Source organism: Eumetopias jubatus, unplaced genomic scaffold (assembly GCF_037043125.1).
Source record: "Eumetopias jubatus isolate StellerSeaLion01/CBP00866 unplaced genomic scaffold, mEumJub1_p1.0 scaffold_8, whole genome shotgun sequence".
Lineage (NCBI taxonomy): Eukaryota > Metazoa > Chordata > Mammalia > Carnivora > Otariidae > Eumetopias > Eumetopias jubatus.
Genome location: NW_028274814.1, coordinates 91,074,038 through 91,094,800, shown reverse-complemented (window position 1 = coordinate 91,094,800; position 20,763 = coordinate 91,074,038). Strand labels below are relative to the sequence as shown.

General features: G+C 39.9%; 1 protein-coding gene across 1 annotated transcript in view; it reads left to right on the top strand.

Annotated features, from left to right (window-relative positions):
* The window catches only part of CUNH12orf56 (chromosome unknown C12orf56 homolog), an 88,170-nt gene that overhangs the window by 59,341 nt on the left and 8,066 nt on the right, over positions 1 to 20,763 (top strand). The window contains 4 exon segments of the mRNA XM_028110739.1: positions 4,878 to 5,019; positions 11,769 to 11,871; positions 13,517 to 13,606; positions 19,540 to 19,663. Coding sequence (XP_027966540.1) covers positions 4,878 to 5,019; positions 11,769 to 11,871; positions 13,517 to 13,606; positions 19,540 to 19,663 — 459 coding nt within the window.

Genomic DNA, 20,763 nt, shown 5'->3' with positions numbered 1-20,763 from the left:
ATTTCCATAATAAGGGGCGCCCAGGTGGCTCAGTCGTTAAGTGTCTGCCTTCAGCTCGGGTCATGGTCCCAGGGTCCTGGAATCGAGCCCCGCATCGAGCCCCGCATCGGGCTCCCTGCTCCGCGGGCAGCCTGCTTCTCCCTCTCCCATTCCCCCTGCTTGTGTTCCCTCTCTCGCTGTGTCTCTCTCTGTCAAATAAATAAATAAAATCTTTTAAAAAAATTTCCATAATAAAAGTTTTTAAAAGGCTTAAGAAACATAATAAGCAGATATAACAAATATCTTATTTATATCTTGATTTTAACAAACCATAAGTAAAAAGACATTTTTAAGACAATAGAGGACATTTGAATATGGACTGGGTATTAGCCAATACCAAAGAATTATTGATAATTTTGTTGGATGTGATAATGACTATTTTGTAAGAAAATGTTTGTTTTATTTTGAGATATGTTCTGAGGTATGTAGGGGTTAAATAACAATGTTTGTGATTTCCTTTTTTAAGAGATGGTAATACAGATAGTTTAGAATTTCTACATGTTTTAAAAATAGAATTTCCATATATTTTCATATGTTTACAGAAGTACCAGTTTTAATTTTAGTCCTTATTTAAAGTGATTTTAAAACAAACTGGATAATAAAATAGGCTTTAACTTTGAAATTTGACTTGAAATTTGTCCTTGAAAGTCAGAAGGAGAGTTCTACCACTGTCTTGACTCAGGAAAAGCATATTTCTTGCAAAGTTAATTCCTGAAGACAACATATTTAAAATGCAGTAATTTAAAATGCACTGTGAGGAATGTGGTAATATGTATAAGATATACAAAACAGTTCTCTGCCTGCAAGGTACCGTCAGTTTAAAGGGAGTAAATATTCTTTGGGTTTTCAAATTAGAACTCTGTCACAAATGTGAGCTCTGTAACCTCACATGGATGCATAGGGACCACTGTGAAAATATAACAGTGCTTTTGAGATAATCTGTGATAAGCCTTTTCTAGCTATAAAGCATTATACAAGTGTATTATTTATATAAAATATCCAGAAAATGAAAAAATACAGGAAATCCAGAAAAATGAAAAATACAGGAAAAGCAGAGCTTATCATTAGATCAAGAATCCTTCTTGCCACACCATTTGGGTGAATTTATGTTTTCTAGCTGATGAAAATATAAAATGTCTGTTAAAATTAATGAAAAATTTCCCTTATTCTAAAATTGAATAATGGAGTCTTCTGGCAGTAGACTTTCTATTATTTAAATTAGTCAAAGTTTATCATCTATGCAAAGACAAATGTTCTCTGAATGGTCAAAGAAACTGCGACTATATAGAAATATAGACTCCTGAATCTAACTTATATTTATGATGTATATGAGACCTCAATTCATATATGAATTGATTTTTAGTATAAGGAGATTAGTGTGCTTTTTCTTATGAAATTTTGTTATCTGTTTATTTATTTATTAAAAGATTTTATTTTTTATTTTATTTTTTTTAAATGTTTCTTTTTTTTAAGATTTTATTTATTTATTTGACAGAGGGAGACAGTGAGAGCAGGAACACAAGCAGGGGGAGTGGGAGAGGGAGAAGCAGGCTTCCCACTGAGCAGGGAGCCCGATGTGGGACTCGATCCCAGGACCCTGGGATCATGACCTGAGCCGAAGGCAGACACTTAACGACTGAGCCACCCAGGCGCCCAAAAGATTTTATTTATTTACTTGAGAGAAAGACAGAGAGCAAGAAGAGAGGCAGAGGGACAAGCAAGACTCTCCGCTGAGCACAGAGCCCACCACAAGGCTCCATCCCTGGACCCCGAGACTTGACCCAACCGAAGTCAGATGCTTAACCGACTGAGCCACCAGGCACCCCTGTTTTGGTTTTTTTGAAAGAAAAGTTTGGTATTACGGTCTGTTATCATAGGTGTCACAAGATAAAAACTGTTTCTATATGGATTGCAGCAAATTGCTGACTAATGGGAAAAATAGGAAAGTCAATTTGAAAGTAATTCTGCTGGTATTCTTTCTAAGCTTGTGCTTTTCTAAGCTCATCAGTTTGTGAAAACTACATTCCTGCTATTTTTGCAGTTCTCAGAGAATAGAGGAATTTTATAGTTATTTTTTAAATGAAATGTGATTGTAATTAGAAGTGGATGTATAGGGAAGTGGGATCTCAAAGCTCATTCCTATTTTATACCATTTATTAAATACTTACTGTGTGCTAAGCACAGACTAAAAGTATCAAAACAATGGGATAGGTACTATAATCCTCCCCATTTTACAGATGAGGAAATTGAGGCACAGAGAGACTAGGTAACTTGCCCATGGTAATTACTCAGCTGAATAGAGGCAGATCTAGAACTCTGATCAGCCTGTCTGACCCCCGTGTTTATAATCGTGTTCTTCTGCCTCTGTGATGTTTTTTTTTAAAGATTTTGTTTATTTATTTGAGAAAGAGAGTGAGAAAGAGCACACACGAGTTGGGGGAGGAGCAGAGAGAGGGAGAAGCAGGCTCCCGCTTGAGCAGGGAGCCCGACGTGGGGGCCGATCCCAGGACTAACTGAGCCACCCAGGCATCCCTATCACTGAATTCTTTTTTTTTTTAAGATTTTATTTATTTATTTGAGAGAGAATGAGAGAGAGAGAGAGAACACATGAGAGGGGGGAAGGTCAGAGGGAGAAGCAGACTCCCTGCCAAGCAGGGAGCCTGATGCGGGACTCGATCCTGGGACTCCAGGATCATGACCTGAGCCGAAGGCAGTCGCTCAACCGACTGAGCCACCCAGGCGCTCCTTATCACTGAATTCTTGATGATCATTTCTCTTTCAGGGTCTCCACTAGAAAAGAGACTGTTTTTTGGGGAAATCTTAATGTTTTCGTTAATAAGGGCGGCTCATTGGGATGCCTGGGTGGCTCAGTTGGTTAAGCGTTTGCCTTCGGCTCAGGTCATGACCCCACAGTCCTGGGATCAAGTCCCATGTCAGGCTCCTTGCTCAGCGGGGAGCCTGCTTCTCTCTCTGCCTGCCGCTCCCCCTGCTTGTGCTCTCTCTTTCTCTGACAAATAAATAAATAAAATCTTAAAAAAAAAAGAGCCTCATTGACTGGATAGAGAAGATCTTAGATTTTTTTTTAAAAACGGAGGAGGTAGTGGGCAAGAGCCAAGATTCCATGTAGTAGTATTGGGATAAATGGTTGGTATCAAGATTTATGGAGTAGGTGGTAAAAATATATATATATATTTTTGACAGAGAGAGAGACAGCGAGAGAGGGAACACAAGCAGGGGGAGTGGGAGAGGGAGAAGCAGACTTCCCGCTGAGCAGGGAGCCTGATGTGGGGCTCGATCCCAGGACCCTGGGATCATGACCTGAGCTGAAGGCAGACGCTCAACGACTGAGCCACCCACGCCCCCCCCCTTTTTTTTGGTAAAAATATTTTTAATTCAAGTCAGAAATTCTAGGAAGTTTCCATCAACCTACACAGAACAATAAATGCCTCTCCTACCATTACTTTGCACCCTTCTTTTCTTTCTTTTTCCTTTTTTTTTTTTAAAGTAAGCTCCAGTAAGCTCCCAACGTGGGGCTTGAACTCATGACCCTGAGATCAACAGTCATACACTCTACTGACTAAGCCAGCCAGTATGAACTTGGACAGGTCACTTAACCTCTCTATCATCCTATAAATGCAACAGTAATTCCCAGTTCTGCCCCCTTAGTGGGACTGAATGAGCTAGTTCATGAAAAGTGCCCAGGACAGTACACAAATCATGACAAGAGGGCAAAATAGGATTAGTGTCATATATAAGAAGTGTGGAAAAAGTGACATGGGAGAGGTTCCCCATTCATGGTGGAATTAGGGAAAGCTTTAAGGGGAAGGTGTTCCTCTTTTCAGCAAAGCCAGCTCTTCCTGAACTGTGGAACACACACGGGTCAGTGACATGAGATGAATGTATCTGGTACTCTGATATGGCAGGAAATAACTTTGAATTCCATAGTGGGAAAGTGATTCCTTTTCCAACTAGTCCAATCTCATTAGGGAGAACCTCTCAGCTTGGTGCCAAAAATGGCAGCTCTCTAACACGTGCTCATCTGCCTTTCTGTCGGAGAGAGAGGCCTTAGGCTTGGAATGTGGGGCATCAACTTAGAACTTGTGATGCTTTCATGCTATTTTTACAGTTACCTGCTATTTATGGCACATGATACTGGTTCTCCCTGTAAAGTAGTGATACAAAGTTTTCTTTATAAATAAACTTCTCGGGGCACCTAGGTGGCTCAGTCGGTTAGGCATCCAACTCTTGGTTTCAGCTCTGGTCATGATCTCAAGGTCATGAGATCAAGCCCCTGGTCAGGCTCTGTGCTCAGCGCAGAATCTGCTTGAGATTCTCTCCCTCTCTCTGCACCTCCCTCTGCTCCCATGTGTGCGTGCACGTGCTTGTTCCCTCTCTCAAATAAATAAAATCTTACATAAACTTCTCTACACACACACACACACACACACACACACAAAGTGAGTTGATTTAAAGAAAAAATATGAAGCAAATAATATTATGTATGGTTCATTCAGTATGGTAAATGGTATGTGAACAAACCGTGGGCTAGGGAATGAAAGAGGGACAACAGTTTCCAAGGGACACTGAGAGTATTCCTGATGTGCTGGATACCGCTTGAGTAAAGGGGCATGGGGAAAAGTATGTCTGGAGAGTAATAAATAGTTCAATCTGGGGAAAGCAAGGTTCATTACTAATGAGTAATAAAGCTAGAAGCACAAAACTATATTAAAATTCCATTAGTAACAAAGTTTTACAAACCTGTCAATAATCGATATTCCTCAACTGCTGTTTATCATTTTTCACATGGAAATTTTTTCTTGTGTTTCTGTCGATCTGAGGAGAAAATTAAGCACTTCAGTCAACTTAAATCTGAACTTTTTCTTAAAGACAATACTTTGAGGAAGATATTTTGCTTAATTACGGAACTTAAAGTAGCAGCCCAGAAAAACTTCATTCTGAAACAGCTTTTCTGGAAAGTCGGTGTTTTGTTTTATTTTTAATCTTTGAAACTTGTCCCACCTGTTTATCAAGTGCAGTATAATCAAGCATAAAGTAAAATACAAATAAATGTCTTGTATTCAGAGCTGTGTTTTATTTTATTTTAGAAGTAGGGAGAGAAAGAGCATGTGGGGGGGAGGGAGGAGCGCAGAGGGAGAGAGAGAGAGAGAGAGAGAGAGAGAGAGAGAGAATCCTCCAGCAGACTCCCCACTGAGCGTAGAGCCCCAAGTCGAAATCAAGAGTCAGACTCTCAACTGACCGAGCCACCCAGGTACCCTGATGGAGGCTGTATTTTAAAATGTGGACTAAATTTAATGCAATCATGACTCAGTACTTGAAATGTAATGTAGTCAATAATGTGTACGTGTGTTGCAGGGGAGTTGGGGAAAGAGGGCAATGGTAGCAAAAAGACAGTACCTTATACGGGTTGGGTTGGTGAGTCAAAGGTAATTAGAGGGGAAGCTTCTGGCATGCAAGATGCAGGAGTAAAGACAGTGAGATGGAAAAACAGATTTCAAGAAAGTTTTACCTTAAAACTTACAATAAGTATACAATAAAAATATAATGGAAAAAGATTACTTTTGGGTGTAGGACTATTATTTTTTTAAAAAAGGTGATTCTTAGGGAGTCAAAGCAACCTAGCGCTCACTCAGCAAGTTACAGACTTACTCTACAAGACTTACTTAGTTTCATTTTCAGGTTCAGGTGAAGGGATTCAGAAGCCCCAGTGAGTACTGGTGTGGTGCTAATGAGGCCCAAGTGAGGGGGTGAGCCCTGCCTTGGGTGGAGCTCATGTTGACCGCTATATGTTTTATCCTAATTCTGGCCAGTGGTCTCATAGTTGGCAACCTTTTATTGAGCAGCTGTAAAGTGCACAGCTTTCCCAAACATACAAGACAATCCTGGCCATTTCTTAGATTCTAAGTGCTTCACATGTAGGATGATCAACCATGTGGGTTTGCCCAGACTTGGGTGACCAACCGTCCCAGTTTGCCTAGGACTAAGGAAGTTCGCAGGATATGGGACTTTGAGTACAAAACCTAGGACCATCCCAAGCACACTGGGATGGTTGATCACCCTAATTAGAGGGCATCTTAGCTATATAGAATAGTATGTCAAACGTCCCATAACACTGAAACAGTAACAATGATGTTGTGCTACAGTCTAAACGCTTATACTGGCTACACCCTGTTAGGAATAGAACATTCAGGTTTTGACTCCAAAACTTCAGAGGATTGTGGAGAATATAGGGCCAGGCATCAAAATGACACCCAAGATGATTATGAACATGGAAATGGAGTTCATGTGGAAAGGCTAAGGAAATTGGTATATCCCACCCAAATATTCCTCTCCAGTCCATCCCACACATGGCATCAGTTTAATCTATCACTGTGTTGACCCCGCTGGCTCGAAAACCTCTGGTGGCCCTCCCTACTAAGTACAAACACTTTGGCTTTGGCATTTGAGGCTCTCCACGAATGACCACTGTCACAGACTGCAAGTTTGGACAGGCATGGCCTTTATTTTAGCAAGGTGGGTTTTCAGGAAGGGGCCAACATCTACCTACATAGGGCAGGCACTGGGCGAACTAACCCAGCCGTAGATGCTCCCAGGGAAGGCCCAGTGCTCAAGGGTGAGAGTGATCTCTACATAGTGTGCAAAACGAAACATCAGGGTATTCCAGCATGTGGGTGGATTACACCCAAGTGTCTGCACAAACATTTGGCACCAGGAAGATCTGATTGTGTAGGTTTGGCAACAGGGCCTAATGGAATGTTGGGTTGGGGAGGTGACAAGGATATAAAGGTTGTCAAGAGTAAACCTAGCAGCTGAGAGAGGACTGGCAAGGGACACAGCACAGGGCCCAGAGAAGTCCACTTAGATAAACTGGACGCTATCGCGAGACTGGATTTAAAGCAGATGGCGAGGTGGGAGAACTGAGGCACCTCCTACAGGTTAGACCAGGAAGAAAGGTGTTGATGTTGAGTACCAGAGTGCTGGTCCGCGGGCCGTTTAAGTGTCTCTCATCTTTTTTTTTTTTTTTAAAGATTTTATTTATTTATTTGAGAGAGAGAATGAGATAGAGAGAGAGCATGAGAGGGGGGAGGGTCAGAGGGAGAAGCAGACTCCCTGCAGAGCAGGGAGCCCGATGCGGGACTCGATCCTGGGACTCCAGGATCATGACCTGAGCCGAAGGCAGTCGCCCAACCAACTGAGCCACCCAGGCGCCCCTAAGTGTTTCTCATCTTAAAATGGGCCTGATGCACGTGGCTTTGGCTGTGGCGCAAAAGAAAGATGTAGAGAAAGAGAACGAAGCCAGGCCTAACCAACTCAACCCCGCACTTCGTTGCCTTCACCTTTCTCCTCTAAAAGCTCCAGCCATGTGGGGTGACTCAAACACCCTGTCCTTTCCAGCCCTTCCTCCTTTCCCCCTACTGTTCACCATCTCTATGCTACTCCTTCTTCCATTTCCTCCTGTTAAGATCCTACCCACTCACTCTCCAAGGCTCAGCTCAAGTGCTGTTCTTCCGTCTTTCCTGTCATCCTCCATGGGGCACTTTGGAAACTTCCCCTTTCTCGTCTGTTATGGCAGAACTTTCTTCAGTGTTCTCTAATCTGTGCTGTTCAATAAAGTAGCCACTAGCCACACTGAATGTGGCCAGTGACTAAGGAAGTGAAATTTTAATTTTATTCCGTTTAATCAGTTTAAATTTAAATAGCACCACGTGGCCAGTGGCTACCTATTGGACAATGCAGTTCTATGGCATCTCTCATAGCACCTTCTCTGTAACAATTCAACAAATATTTACTGCAGGCCTGTTCTGTGCCAGGCATGGGAACAGGCATTAGAAAAGCGAGCATGAGTAAGATACAGTTCCTACCCTCAAGATTAGCACAGATATTCTCCTTTTCACTATAGTCATTGGCATATTATTCTTATTTACCATTATATGCTATAAGCTTCTTCAGGACAAGCACGTGTCTTACTCATCTTTGTATTCTCCCTAAGGCCTAATGCAATGCCATGTTTATACTAGGCCCCATAATCAATTCATATTGAACTGAAAGTTTATTCCCTTGTGAAAAATTAACCTGATCAGAAATCCAGGAATAGGAAACCAACTGAGGGTTGCTGGAGGGGAGGGGTTGGGGGGATGGGGTCACTGGGTGATGGACATTAAGGAGGGCACGTGATGTAATGAGCACTGGGTGTTATAGAAGACTGATGAATCACTGACCTCTACCTCTGAAACCAATAATACATTATATGTTAATTAATTGAATTAAAAAGTATTTAAAGAAAGATGTCTTTTATAGTAAATTTATCCAAGTAAAAAAGTTAAAAAAAAAAGAAGTCTAGGAATAGAACATTCATGTTCTGTTGCTTAATTGAAAACATTGCAGCTGTCCTTTAATGTAATGTCCTTAGATGGACTAAAATAGATCTTCTAATTCAGCTGTCAAAAATGAGAGGCCAAGGGGCGCCTGGCTGGCTTAGTTCGTAGAGCATGTGACTCTTGATCTCAAGGAGTAAAAAAAAAAAAGAGAGACCAAAATGAATAGAGAGGGAAATAAAAGGCATATGGGCAGTCTCCTATTTGCAGTCTTTCCACACACGGTGTGGGTCCTCTGCCCACCACCATGCCACCAAGGCCTGGTAGCCTTACGTTCTCTTTCTTTAATCCATAACCACAATCTAGTCTCATATTCATTTATACAGTTAACATATATAATAACAAAAGTCAACATTTTTATCTTCTTTTAAGAGCTTTTTTCTTTTCTTTATCTTTTTATTAAGTGGGCTCCACACCCAGCGTGGAGCCCAACGTGGGGCTTGAACTCACAACCCTGAATCAAGACCTATGCTGAGATCAAGAGTCAGACACTTAACTGACTGAGCCACCCAGGGACCCCCTAGGAGCTTTTTTCTTTAAACAGTTATCATGGCTTTATGCTTAAGCAGTGGCTTTCCAACTTTGTGCTGGGCTCCCTGGAGAACATGAGGCTGTGTGAAGCTTCCTTAGGAACCCTTCACTGGGGTGGCGAGATTAGAGGCATCTCTAATTTTTGGTTCTTGGGTAAGATGATGGAAAATTATACATATAATAATTTCATATAAATAAAATCTTACAAATATATATAATTGTATATAATATATTAGGTATTAGAAATTATAAATGCACACACACACAATTTCCCCTTTTGAAATCATCTGTATGGGGTATAATTTTCTTTTAGGTAATCTTTCTTTTTTTACAATTTTCTTACAAATTATGAGAACCTTTTTTGTAGGTTGACTAAACTATAGGCTTTAGGACAGATACCATGTCTGTTTGTCTGCTTTGCTCAAGGTAGTATCTAATTACCTAGCATAGTACCTGCTACATAGCTGGCAATCAGTAGTTATGTGTTCAATGAATACATTGGTCCTTCCTAACCCTTTATGTCTTCTCCATGAGGTTCTTTTTTAATTCAACAATTGTTTTTATTGTGGTAAAATACACATAACATAAAATTTACAATTTTAGCTATTTTTAAGTGTATGATCCAGTGGTATTAAGTAGGTACATTGTATTGTGCAACCATCTCCAGAACTCTTTTCATCTTGCAAAACTGAAACTATACTCATTAAACATTAACTCCCCATTCACCCCTTCCTCCAGCCCCTGGCAACACCATTCTTTCTCCTCCTATGAGTTTAATTTCTCTAAATATCTCATGTAAGTGGAATCACTCAGTATTTGTCTTTTTATCCCTGGCTTATTTCACCTAGCATGTCTTCAAGGTTCATCAATGTTGTTGCATATGTCAAAATTTGCTTCCTTTTTAAGGCTAATATTCCATTGTATGTAAAGACCACATTTGCTTATCCATTCTCCACTGATGGCTACTCGGGTTGCTTCCACATTTAAGCTATTGTGAACATCACCACTGTGAATATGGGTGTGTAAATATCTCTGAGACCTTGCTTTCAATTCTTTTGGGAGTGTACCCAGAAGTGGGATTGCTGAATCCTATGGTAATTCTATTTCTTATTCTTGAGGAACCATCATACTGTTTTCCACAGCAGCTGCACCATCGTACATTCCCACCAACAATGCACGTGGGTTCTCGTTTTCTCACATCTTTGTCAACAGTTGTTGTTTTCTGATTTTTTGTAGTTTTGATTTGCATTTCCATAATGATTCGTGATGTTGAGTATTTTTTCATGTGCTTTTTGGCCATATGTCTATCTTCTTTGGAGAAATTATTGGGATATTTTAAGGGTTTTGGTTTAAAGAGTTTTGACAAATGTATATACCCGTATAACCACCACCCCAATCAAGATTTAGAACACTTCTATCACCCCAAAAGGCTCATACCCTTTGGCAGGCAGTTGCCTCCCATCTGTGGCCCTGGGCAGTCACTGTGCTTTCTGTCATTATAGATTAATTTTAACCTATCCTAGGATTCCACTTACCCGGAAATGGACTATGTACTCTTTTGTGCTGGCTTCCTTTGGCATAATAGTTTTGAGATTTCTCCATGTTGTTGCAAGGTGGTGGAAGATACTTTAAGAATAAAAGTTCCTGAACTAGCGAGCAGGTTGGAGATCCCAATAATAACTGGTAAATTTATTCAGCACTTATGATGTGCTGAGCACCGTTCAGGCTTTACAGATACTATCTTATTGCAACCTCATCAGGTGACATTAACTCCGTTTTAGACATGAACTGAGTCACAGAGTGTCTAAGTGACTTGCCAGATGTCATACAGCTAACCAGTGGCAGAGCTGGGATGTGAACTCAGAGTTAGTGTATAAAGCCGCCACACTGTGCTCATTCCCCAGGGCCCTGGTAAACGGCAGCTCTTCTCAGAGGGCCTGGCATACAGCCTGCTCCTTCTCCTGTCCCTCTCTCCACCTGCCAGGCTCAGTCTCTTCTCATGCCCTACCACCTAAATAAAGGTACACATAATACCTGTCTAAACAAAGAGTCTAATTTGTCACAAGTAAAAAAAGTCCTCGGGGCGGGGGGGGGGGGCGGGGAATGAATAAGAGAGGAAAAGAAAAGAGAAGCAATTACATGATATTTCTCATTAGTACCAACTTGCCTGATTTCATGGGCCAGTGCTTATTTCATGCTCGATTTACCTCATGAGACTGCACAGAAGCACAAAAAAACTGGTCTGCACACTCTTAAGCCAGTGTTTATATTATCTTGGAGATGGGGATCGACATTTCCATTGTATTAACAGAATTATTAGTATCATTCTTCACTGTTTTCATTAGGCTATACCAGTGCTGGGCCTTTCTTGTAGGTTAGCAAACATTTTTAAAAAGTATTTTTCTAGCCATTATTCATTGTATCCTCACAAAGGCCAAATTACTTTGGAAAGGCAGGAATTAGAGTAGCCTCCATTTAATATAGTATTCCCAGGTTACTGAATGATTTGCCTGAGATTATACACCTTCTGGAGGGTCTTCAATATTAATGGTAGAGCCGGGCCTACTGGGCATCCTCAGCTTCACCCCCTAGGCTTTAGCTCTGGCTCTGTTCACCAGGACAGTGGTCTCCTGGTTGTAAGTAAAAAGTGTTTTCAATTTGGGTTATGCTATTATTAATGAGAGATATTATAATTCATTTTGTCCCCAGAGAATAAATGATTTCTTCATATTTTTATTATGTAAAGATAGAGTTTTACCAACTGATACCTAATGACCATCTTTCCTGCTTGCTTTCACAGACCAGTGACCTTTTTTATTTTCCTGGTGAACAAACTTCATGAGTACTTGCCAGAGTCTAGGGATAAGAGCATACTTCAAAATAAAAGCCAAAGGGCTGATGAGCTGGTGTAAGTACTAACTGGATAGTCACAGATTTTTCCTCCCTTAGGGTATTAAAGATAAATGGAAGGCACTGGACAAAATATATACTGTGTTAATGATTAATGGTGCTGCAAGTTTTGTTTCACATAGATTTTTAAAAATAGCATTCATTTTGTTCTACTCTTTTGGGGGAGAGAAGCAGAGGAAGAGAGAGAGAGAAAATCTTTTATTTTTTTATTTTTTATTTTTATTTTTTAAAGATTTTATTTATTTATTTGACAGAGAGAGACACAGCGAGAGAGGGAACACAAGCAGGGGGAGTGGGAGAGGGAGAAGCAGCCTTCCCGCGGAGCAGGGAGCCCAACGCGGGGCTCGATCCCAGGACCCTGGGATCATGACCTGAGCCGAAGGCAGACGCTTAACGACTGAGCCACCCAGGGGCCTCAGGAGAGAGAAAATCTTAAGCAAGTTCCACACCCAGCTCAGAGTCTGACACAGGGCTAGATTTCACAACCCCGAGATCATGACCTGCCCCTGGAGTCGCAGGTTTAATCGACTGAGCCACCCAGGCGCCCCTGTTCTACTTTTTAAAGAAGGGCTATAGGGGCACCTGGGTGGCTCAGTCAGTTAAGTGTCTGCCTTTGGCTCAGGTCATGATCTCGGAGCCCTGGAATCCAGCCTGGCTTTGGGCTCCCTGCTCAGTGGGGAGTCTGCTTCTCCCTCTCCCTCTCCCTCTGCCCGTCACCCCTCCCCCTCCAATTGTGTGCTCTCTCTCTCCCTTAAATAAAATCTTTTAAAAAAATAAAGAAAGGCTATGGGCGCCTGGGTGGCTCAGTTGGTTAAGCAACTGCCTTCGGCTCAGGTCATGATCCTGGAGTCCCGGGATCGAGTCCCACATCGGGCCCCCTGCCAAGCAGGGAGTCTGCTTCTCCCTCTGACCCTCTTCCCTCCCGTGCTCTCTATCTCTCATTCTCTCTCTCAAATAAATAAATAAAATCTTTAAAAGAAAAAAAAAATAAAGAAAGGCTATATAAGAAACTAGTAATATTGGTTGTCCCAAAGGAAAAAAAAAATGGGCATCTGGGGGAAAGACACCTTTCACTGTATTCCTTTTTTTTACCTTTGAAATTTTGAGCCAAATATTACCACCTTGAAAAAGTTAAAATTATTAAAAATAATTTTATTTTATTTATTTATTTTTACAGTGAGAGAGTGCGTGCACACACAAGCAGGTGGAGTGGCAGAGGGAGGGGGAGAAGCAAACTCCCCACTGAGCAGGGAGCCCCACACGGGGCTCGATTCCAGCACTCTAGGATCATGACCCGAGCTGAAGGCAGACACTTAACCAACTGAGCCACACAGGCGCCCCTAAAAATAATTTTAAAATAGTGTGTGATTATCAGAAAAAAATGTTAAGGACAAAAAACACTATGAAAATGACTTTTAATCCTGACATTCAGCTATTAATTAATTCATTCAACAAATATTGTTGAGTGTTTAGTACGCAGCAATCACAGAGTAGGGACCTAGACAATTAACATACAGAATTTCCTTTCTGTACGTTTTTCTGTATAGATATGAGAGCAATTCTATCAAGGATTACTAATTTTGTGAAATTCTGAACTTGTAATGCAATCATGCCACTTCTGTGCTTTTTTCTTTGTTTTCTAGAGCATGCATTGAAATTATACAGATTCTGGGACTGATGTTCAGAGAAACAGAAACTGAGTCATCGTGCCTGAACACATTGGCAGCTAAGAAGTAAGGTCTTTTAGAAGACACTGGCACCTTGTAGTTACAACCCATTAACTACTCCATTGAGTGTCTTCCAAAACTCATAGCTCTCTTACTTCTCTGTTCAATCCCCTTATAAGTATATTAAAATTCTTGTCTCTCCACTTCCTTCTGTGATAAAACAGATTAATTGGCACATAGTGAGTTCTCTGTCTCTATGGATTATTAAGGGCACAAACATTTTCTTAGCATAATTTTATCTTTTGTCATTGTCTCGTGAACTTGAAACAGCCCAAATGCCCCATCATACTTTAAAAGCCAGGGGTTCTCTGGGGCGCCTGGGTGGCTCAGATGGTTAAGCATCTGCCTTCGGCTCAGGTCATGATCCCAGGGTCCTGGAACCAAGCCCCACTCTGGCTCCTGGCTCAGCAGGGAGCCTGCTTCTCCCTCTCCCTCTGCCTCTCCCCCTGCTCATGCTCTCTCTCTCTGTGTCTCGAATGAATAAATAAAATCTTTTAAAAAAATAAAAATAAAAAAATAAAAGCCAGGGGTTCTCTACTAGAATTTTACAGAGTACCCTTATACCCACATAACAGAAAGATTATATTGCAAAGGGAGGAGTTAATAGTAGATTCATTTAATATATAATTGTGTGACCTTGAAGTGAATGACGGTGGGGGGTTTATTAACATATAGAGTAAGCTGCTATAATAAAGATACGCTAAAATATGTGGCCCACAGAAGATAGAAATTTATATCTTTTTCACATACTAGTCCAGAGTAGATAGTCAGGCTTTCTTCGAGAAGATCAGCCAGAGACCTAGGTTCCTTCCCTTTAATTGCTCTGACATCTTTTATTATGCTATCTCTGTCCCCATGGTTTATTATGCTATCCCTGACCGACCTTCGTGACTTCATTAAACCCTATGGGGTGCAGGAAGAGAAGTAGAAGGCAAGCAAATTTCCTTTGTAAGAGAGGCATATAAGACTTTTCTGCTCACATTCTATTGATGGGGACTTTAGGCATATGCCCATATCTAGCTGCAAGAGAAGTTGGATGTGTCTGTAGTTGCATGGCTCTGTACCTAGCTAAACTCTAGATGGTGATATGGACACCTATTATTAAAAGGAAGAAAAAAAGAATGTACAGTAGGGGGACAATAGCATTCTTTGCTACAGAAAATATGTGTTTGCATATTTTGTATATTATCTGCTTGATCTTTTTATATGATTTTTAGACTATGAATTACATCCTGAGCCAGCATTCTATAATCTTAATTTTTTCCCACCCTCATCAACTGTTAATTTAAATTTTCTGTATTAGAAAGTAGAAGGAAAATGAGGGCCATGGGCTCTAAAACATGTGAACCAGGGAGAAGAATAAAAACTTTTAGTAATGTTTGTCCTGGCTATTTATTAGAGAACTTTACAAATGAATTTTGATGATAATATTCATGAACATTTCTTAAGCAACCTGCTCTGTCCCAGGGACTATGGGTGTACTATGCTGTATACCAGGATGGCCAAACATTTCTATAAAGGGCCATAGAGTAAACATTTTTGGCTTTTCAGGCCATAGAGTCTCTGCTGCAGCGACTCAACTTTGCCACTGTATCATAAAAACAGTAAAAGACGATATATAAATGAATGAGCACAGCTCTGTTCCAATAAAGCTTTATTTATAAAAACAGGTTCTGGGCTCTTTGGCCTGCAGGCCATAGTTTGTTGACCCCTGCTTTACAGAAAACAAGGAAGACACACTCTATTACTCTATTATTTTCTCTGAATACTTTTTTTTTTTAAGATTTTATTTTTTAAAAGTAATCCCTACACCCACCGTGGGGCTTGAACTTATAACCCTGAGATCAAGAGTTGCATGCTCCACTGACTGAGCCAGCCAGGAGCCCCCTCTGTATACTTCTTTATGCAGTTGATAGTACCATTTCCCCAATCTCCAGGATAGAGATTCAAGATTACTTCTTATATTTTTATCTTGTCACATTGAATTACTGCTGAATCATGTTACTCTTTTTGTCCACCTTTTGATCCCTACCTCTCTCAGTCTGAGTTGAAAAACCATCACTCTTACTAACCTCTGCTCTGTTTTTAATTGTTCTGTCTTAACTTGGTTTGGCCACATCAGCCCTACTATAGCAGGCCTCTTTCCTGATATGACTAATTCTTTTTTTTTTTTTAAGATTTTATTTATTTATTTGACAGAGAGAGACACAGCGAGAGAGGGAACACAAACAGGGGGAGTGGGAGAGGGAGAAGCAGGCTTCCCGCAGAGCAGGGAGCCCGATGCGGGGCTCGATCCCAGGACCCTGGGACCATGACCTGAGCCGAAGGCAGACACTTAACGACTGAGCCACCCAGGCGCCCCCTGATATGACTAATTCTTTTCATGTATTTCAATGTATATATTGTATTGCTATAATAGAATCTGGTTGTAATACTAACTTTTCAGCCAATTTTGACATGCATAGGGTCAAGTCATGTTACCTGTAGCCTTAACTAGTGCAGCTAATGTCTAATATAACTGCATTAGTCTTCTATTGCCCTGTAACAAATCACTGTAAACTCAGTGGCTTAAAACAATATAAACTGTTTATCCCACAGTTTCTGTGGATCAGGAAATCTGGGCATAGCTCAGTTGGATCATCTTGCTCTGGTTTTCACAAGATGGCAGTCAAGGTGTCGGCTGGGGCTGCAGTCTCATCGGAGGCTTAGGGTCATCTTCCAAGCTCATTTGGGTTTTTGTGGCTAGTATTAATTTCTTTATAGCTATAAACTCATGATGGCTTGCTTTTTGGCAGGAGACTATCTCTGAGCTCAGAGAAGCTCTAAGCACTCTTTGAAGGGCTCAAATGGATAATCAGGCTCACTGAGAATAATCTCCCTTTGATTAACTCAAAAGTCAACAAATTAGGAACCTTAATTATGTATGCAAAATCCCTTTACCTTTCTCATCTAACATAACATAATCACAAGAGTAATAGCCTAATATATTCACAGGTCCTGTCCATACTTAAGGGGAAGGGATTACTTAGGGTGCATATACCAGGGGGCAAAAATCTTGGAAGCCATATTAGAATTCTGTCTAACACAATAACACAGACCGACTTATAAAGACCATGAGTTTACCTTTCAAAGTCTGTATATATATTATAAAATATATTGCAATGCATTCAAAATTCTCACATTGGAAATAGTAAAAATCTAAACAATGAAAGCATCAAAATTGTTGGCACCATTTTTTATGGCTGTGACGTCAATCCTATAATAAAGTCTTTATTTTGGGGATGAAACTACCATTTAGATTAAAATTTCTTCTATTAGTGACCTAGTGGATTTTGAATAGTGTCAGCAGGAGGAGTGGACTTCAAATTAAATTCCATTTGAGCAAATAAAAAAGCACTTAATCATTTCAGCATTTTCCTCTTTTTTTCATAAGTAAAGATTTTATTAGCTCAACTCAGTTCATTGAATTCTTCTTGAAATGTGCCATAAATCCATTCATATTTTAATACTGTTATGGTTGAATTCATACATTATCACAGAAAGTGACCCAGAATTTGAGAGTTCCTTCCCTTAACCCTGGATATAACATACTTGGAAAAGAAGCTGTTGCTGAAAATAAAGGACTTTAAATAGATCAGTTAATGGAATGTCATTTCAAACTTAATATCAGGAAAAGCTTCTAAATGAAATGTTTTGTTGACTTTTGGAAGGGTCTTCTAAAGGTAAGATTGGCCATTTTAAAGTAGCTTGAGTAAAACATTAACAAATATCCTGTAGGACATATCCTGCTTTTTTGAGAAGTGTGCTGACATGATTCTTATTTTGCAGATATACGAACTGACTTGCTTTTTGAGGTGGAGAAAGGAGGGGAATTCTATTTTTATTAAAATTTTGGTTAATCATGAACTTCTAATCATGGTAATGATTTAAGTGATTGTAAAAAGATTAGGAAGCCTTAAATATTACTAAACAGGGATTGTTTATAGTCTCCTTTATTCCATTATGAAAAGAATGCTTATGGTTATAGAGGATTTTTATATAGTCCCATCTGTAAATTTTTACTACCCCCATCGTCAAAGCTACTCTGATACTGTCTTCAGTTAGGCAACTGATTTTCCTAGTGATCTGCTTTTGGTTCCTTTTCAACTATACATGAACTGTATAACATATATGAAGCCAAACCTCAGCTCCTTAGGATCCTAAGTTTGGATTGTGATTTTTTTTTTCATTTTCAAATAATAGGGTACATTATTCAAACATATAGTAACAATTTAAGTGAGTTATTAGTATAGGTTAATGGATAGTACACTTCTTTTGAAAGGAAAAGACTAAAATACTAGTTTTATTGACTAATAGCTAGTAGTCTTCAGTGAAACAGTAAGCCTCTGAAATGCTTTATTTAAAAGAAGAGCTCCATCCTCATTTTTTTTTTTTTCTGCACTGTTGTTGGCAATATAAGTTGGTGCAGCCACTCTGGAAAACAGTATGGAGGACCTCAAAAAACTAAAAATATAAGTACCATATGATCCAGTAATTCTATTTCTGGGTAGTCATCCAAAGAAAATGAAAACACTAATCCAAAAAGATGTATGCAACCCTATGTTTACTGCAGCATTATTTACAATAGCCAAGATATGGAAGCAACCCAAATGTCTACTGATAGATGAATGGATAAAGAAGATGTCGTGTATATATACAATAGAATATTATTTTGCTATAAAAAAGAATGAAATCTTGCCATTTGTGACAACATGGATGGACCTAGAGGGTATTACCCTAAGTGAAATAAGTCAGACAAAGACAAATACCATATGATTTCACTTATATGTGGAATCTAAAAAACAAAGTAAACAAACAAATAACAACAAAAAGAGAAACTGACTCATAAATACAGAGAACAAACAAGCGGTTGCCAAATGGGAGGAGAATGGGGGGAATGGGTAAAATAGGTAAAGGGGATTAAGAGGTACAAATTTAAAATAAGTAAGTCATGGGGATGAGAAGTATGGCATAGGGAATATAGTTAGTCATACTGTAATAACTTCATTTGGTGACAGATGGTAACTATACTTATTGTGGTAAGCATTTGATAATGCATATAATTGTTGAATCACTATCTTACACACCTGAAACTAATATGTCAACCAAATTTCAATTTAAAAATTTTAAAGAGTCAAAACACCTGTGATCAAATAAGCATTAAGAAATGCTTCATACAGCAGTTTCTTTGTCCTGGAGATATACAGTGCATATGAGCATATTAAAACTTCTGAGAAGTCTAGTAGTAAAGATATCCAATGAACTGGTTTAACCAAGTATCTCCTATACCTCTTTCGACCACAGAATCTATTTTGACTATAATACTGCCTGGAATTAATAGTCCATTAAAAAGCCCTTTGTGGGGGAGGGCGGAAAGAGCCCTTTGGAAAATACTGCTTTAATCGAAATCACCCAGATTTCCCTTAAGTCCAGACTTACTAAGTTTTCTAAGCTATGTGAACTTCTAGAACTATACTCGCTTTGAGGGGTGCTTGGTGGCTCAGTCTGTTAAGTGATGGACTCTTGATTTCAGCTCAGGTCATGATCTCAGGATCGTGAGATTGAGCCCCGGGTCAGACTGCGTGCTGGGCGTGGAGCCTGTTTAAGATTCTCTCTCTCCCTCTCCTTCTGCCCCTCCCACCCCTGCTCTCGCACTTGTGCACACTCTCTTTAAAAACAAAAACAAAACTTGCTTTGAGTCAAAAGACCAAGAAATTATATATTTTCACTTAAATGTTTTACCACTACTCAATTGTCTGGATGTCCAAGGATCTAAAAGTTCAGTCAAGAATGGTCTGCAATGCTTTATACTTTTAATTATAGTCAGTGTCTACAAACTTGGCTTTACTGTTTTTCTTTTCAAACTTTATTCATTAATTGCCTTTTATTTATTTTTTCAGGGGAACATTGTTTAATCTTTTGGTATTTTTAATTAGTGAACCTCAGATTCCAAAATCTTGTCCTATGTTTGATATCCAGTTGGTGGCCGACTCAACTTTAGTTGAGATGTCTTTTGATGCTGAGGTGAGATGAGAATTTGGGGGTAGACTAAATATAATATGTAGGGGTGCCCTGGCTTCCTGTCTTCTAATGTGGAGCATGACATTGTAGAATATAGAAATATAATTTAATCAGAGTAAATATTTTGCCATTAACCTCAAAACTTAGACAGCTATTCTGTCAATATTAATGTATCTGTTTTATACATCTTAAAGTATGTATAACTGGGGCGCCTGGGTGGCTCAGTCAGTTAAGCATCTGCCTTCGGCTCAGGTCATGATTTCAGGGTCCTGGGATCGAGCCCCACATCCGGCTCCCTGCTCAGTGGGGAGCCCGCTTCTCCCTCTCCCACTCCCCCTGCTTGTGCTCTCTCTCTCACTCTCTCTCTCTCAAATAAATAAAAGATTTTTTTTTTATTTGAGAGAGAGAGAGAGAATGAAAGATAGAGAGCACGAGAGGGAAGAGGGTCAGAGGGAGAAGCAGACTCCCTGCTGAGCAGGGAGCCTGATGTGGAACTTGATCCCGGGACTCCAGGATCATGACCTGAGCTGAAGGCAGTCGCTTAACCAACTGAGCCACCCAGGCGCCCCCAAATAAATAAAATCTTAAAAAGAAAAAAGAAAAAAGAAAGTATGTATACTAAGAAAAGTAAAGTACATATACTAAGGAAAATAATTAGTATTCAGTATGTATTCGATAAATCTGTTTGTCTCTATACAAAATATTTATGTATATCTAATTCCACAGTAGGGGCCTAAATAGTAAAAAAGCACTTTTTTTTTTTTTTAAGATTTTACTTACTTGAGAGAGAGAGCAAGAGAGAGAGAGAGAGAGAGCACAAGCAGGAAGGAGGGAGGAAGAGAGGGAGAAGCAGGGAGCCTGATGCAGGGCTCAATTACAGGACCCTGGGATCATGACCTGAGCAGAAGGCAGATGCTTAACGACTGAGCCACCCAGGTGCCCAAAAGAGCAATCTTTAAAAGATTTTAGGGCTAACTCTCTTGCCTTAGTTTACCATCTCCTTATCTAAGTAGTGCAAACTCAGCGAGAATTACTTGTTTTTCTAAGGTTTTACTAAAACATTAGAAATATCAGACTACCTAGAAAGCACATATTCTGAGAGA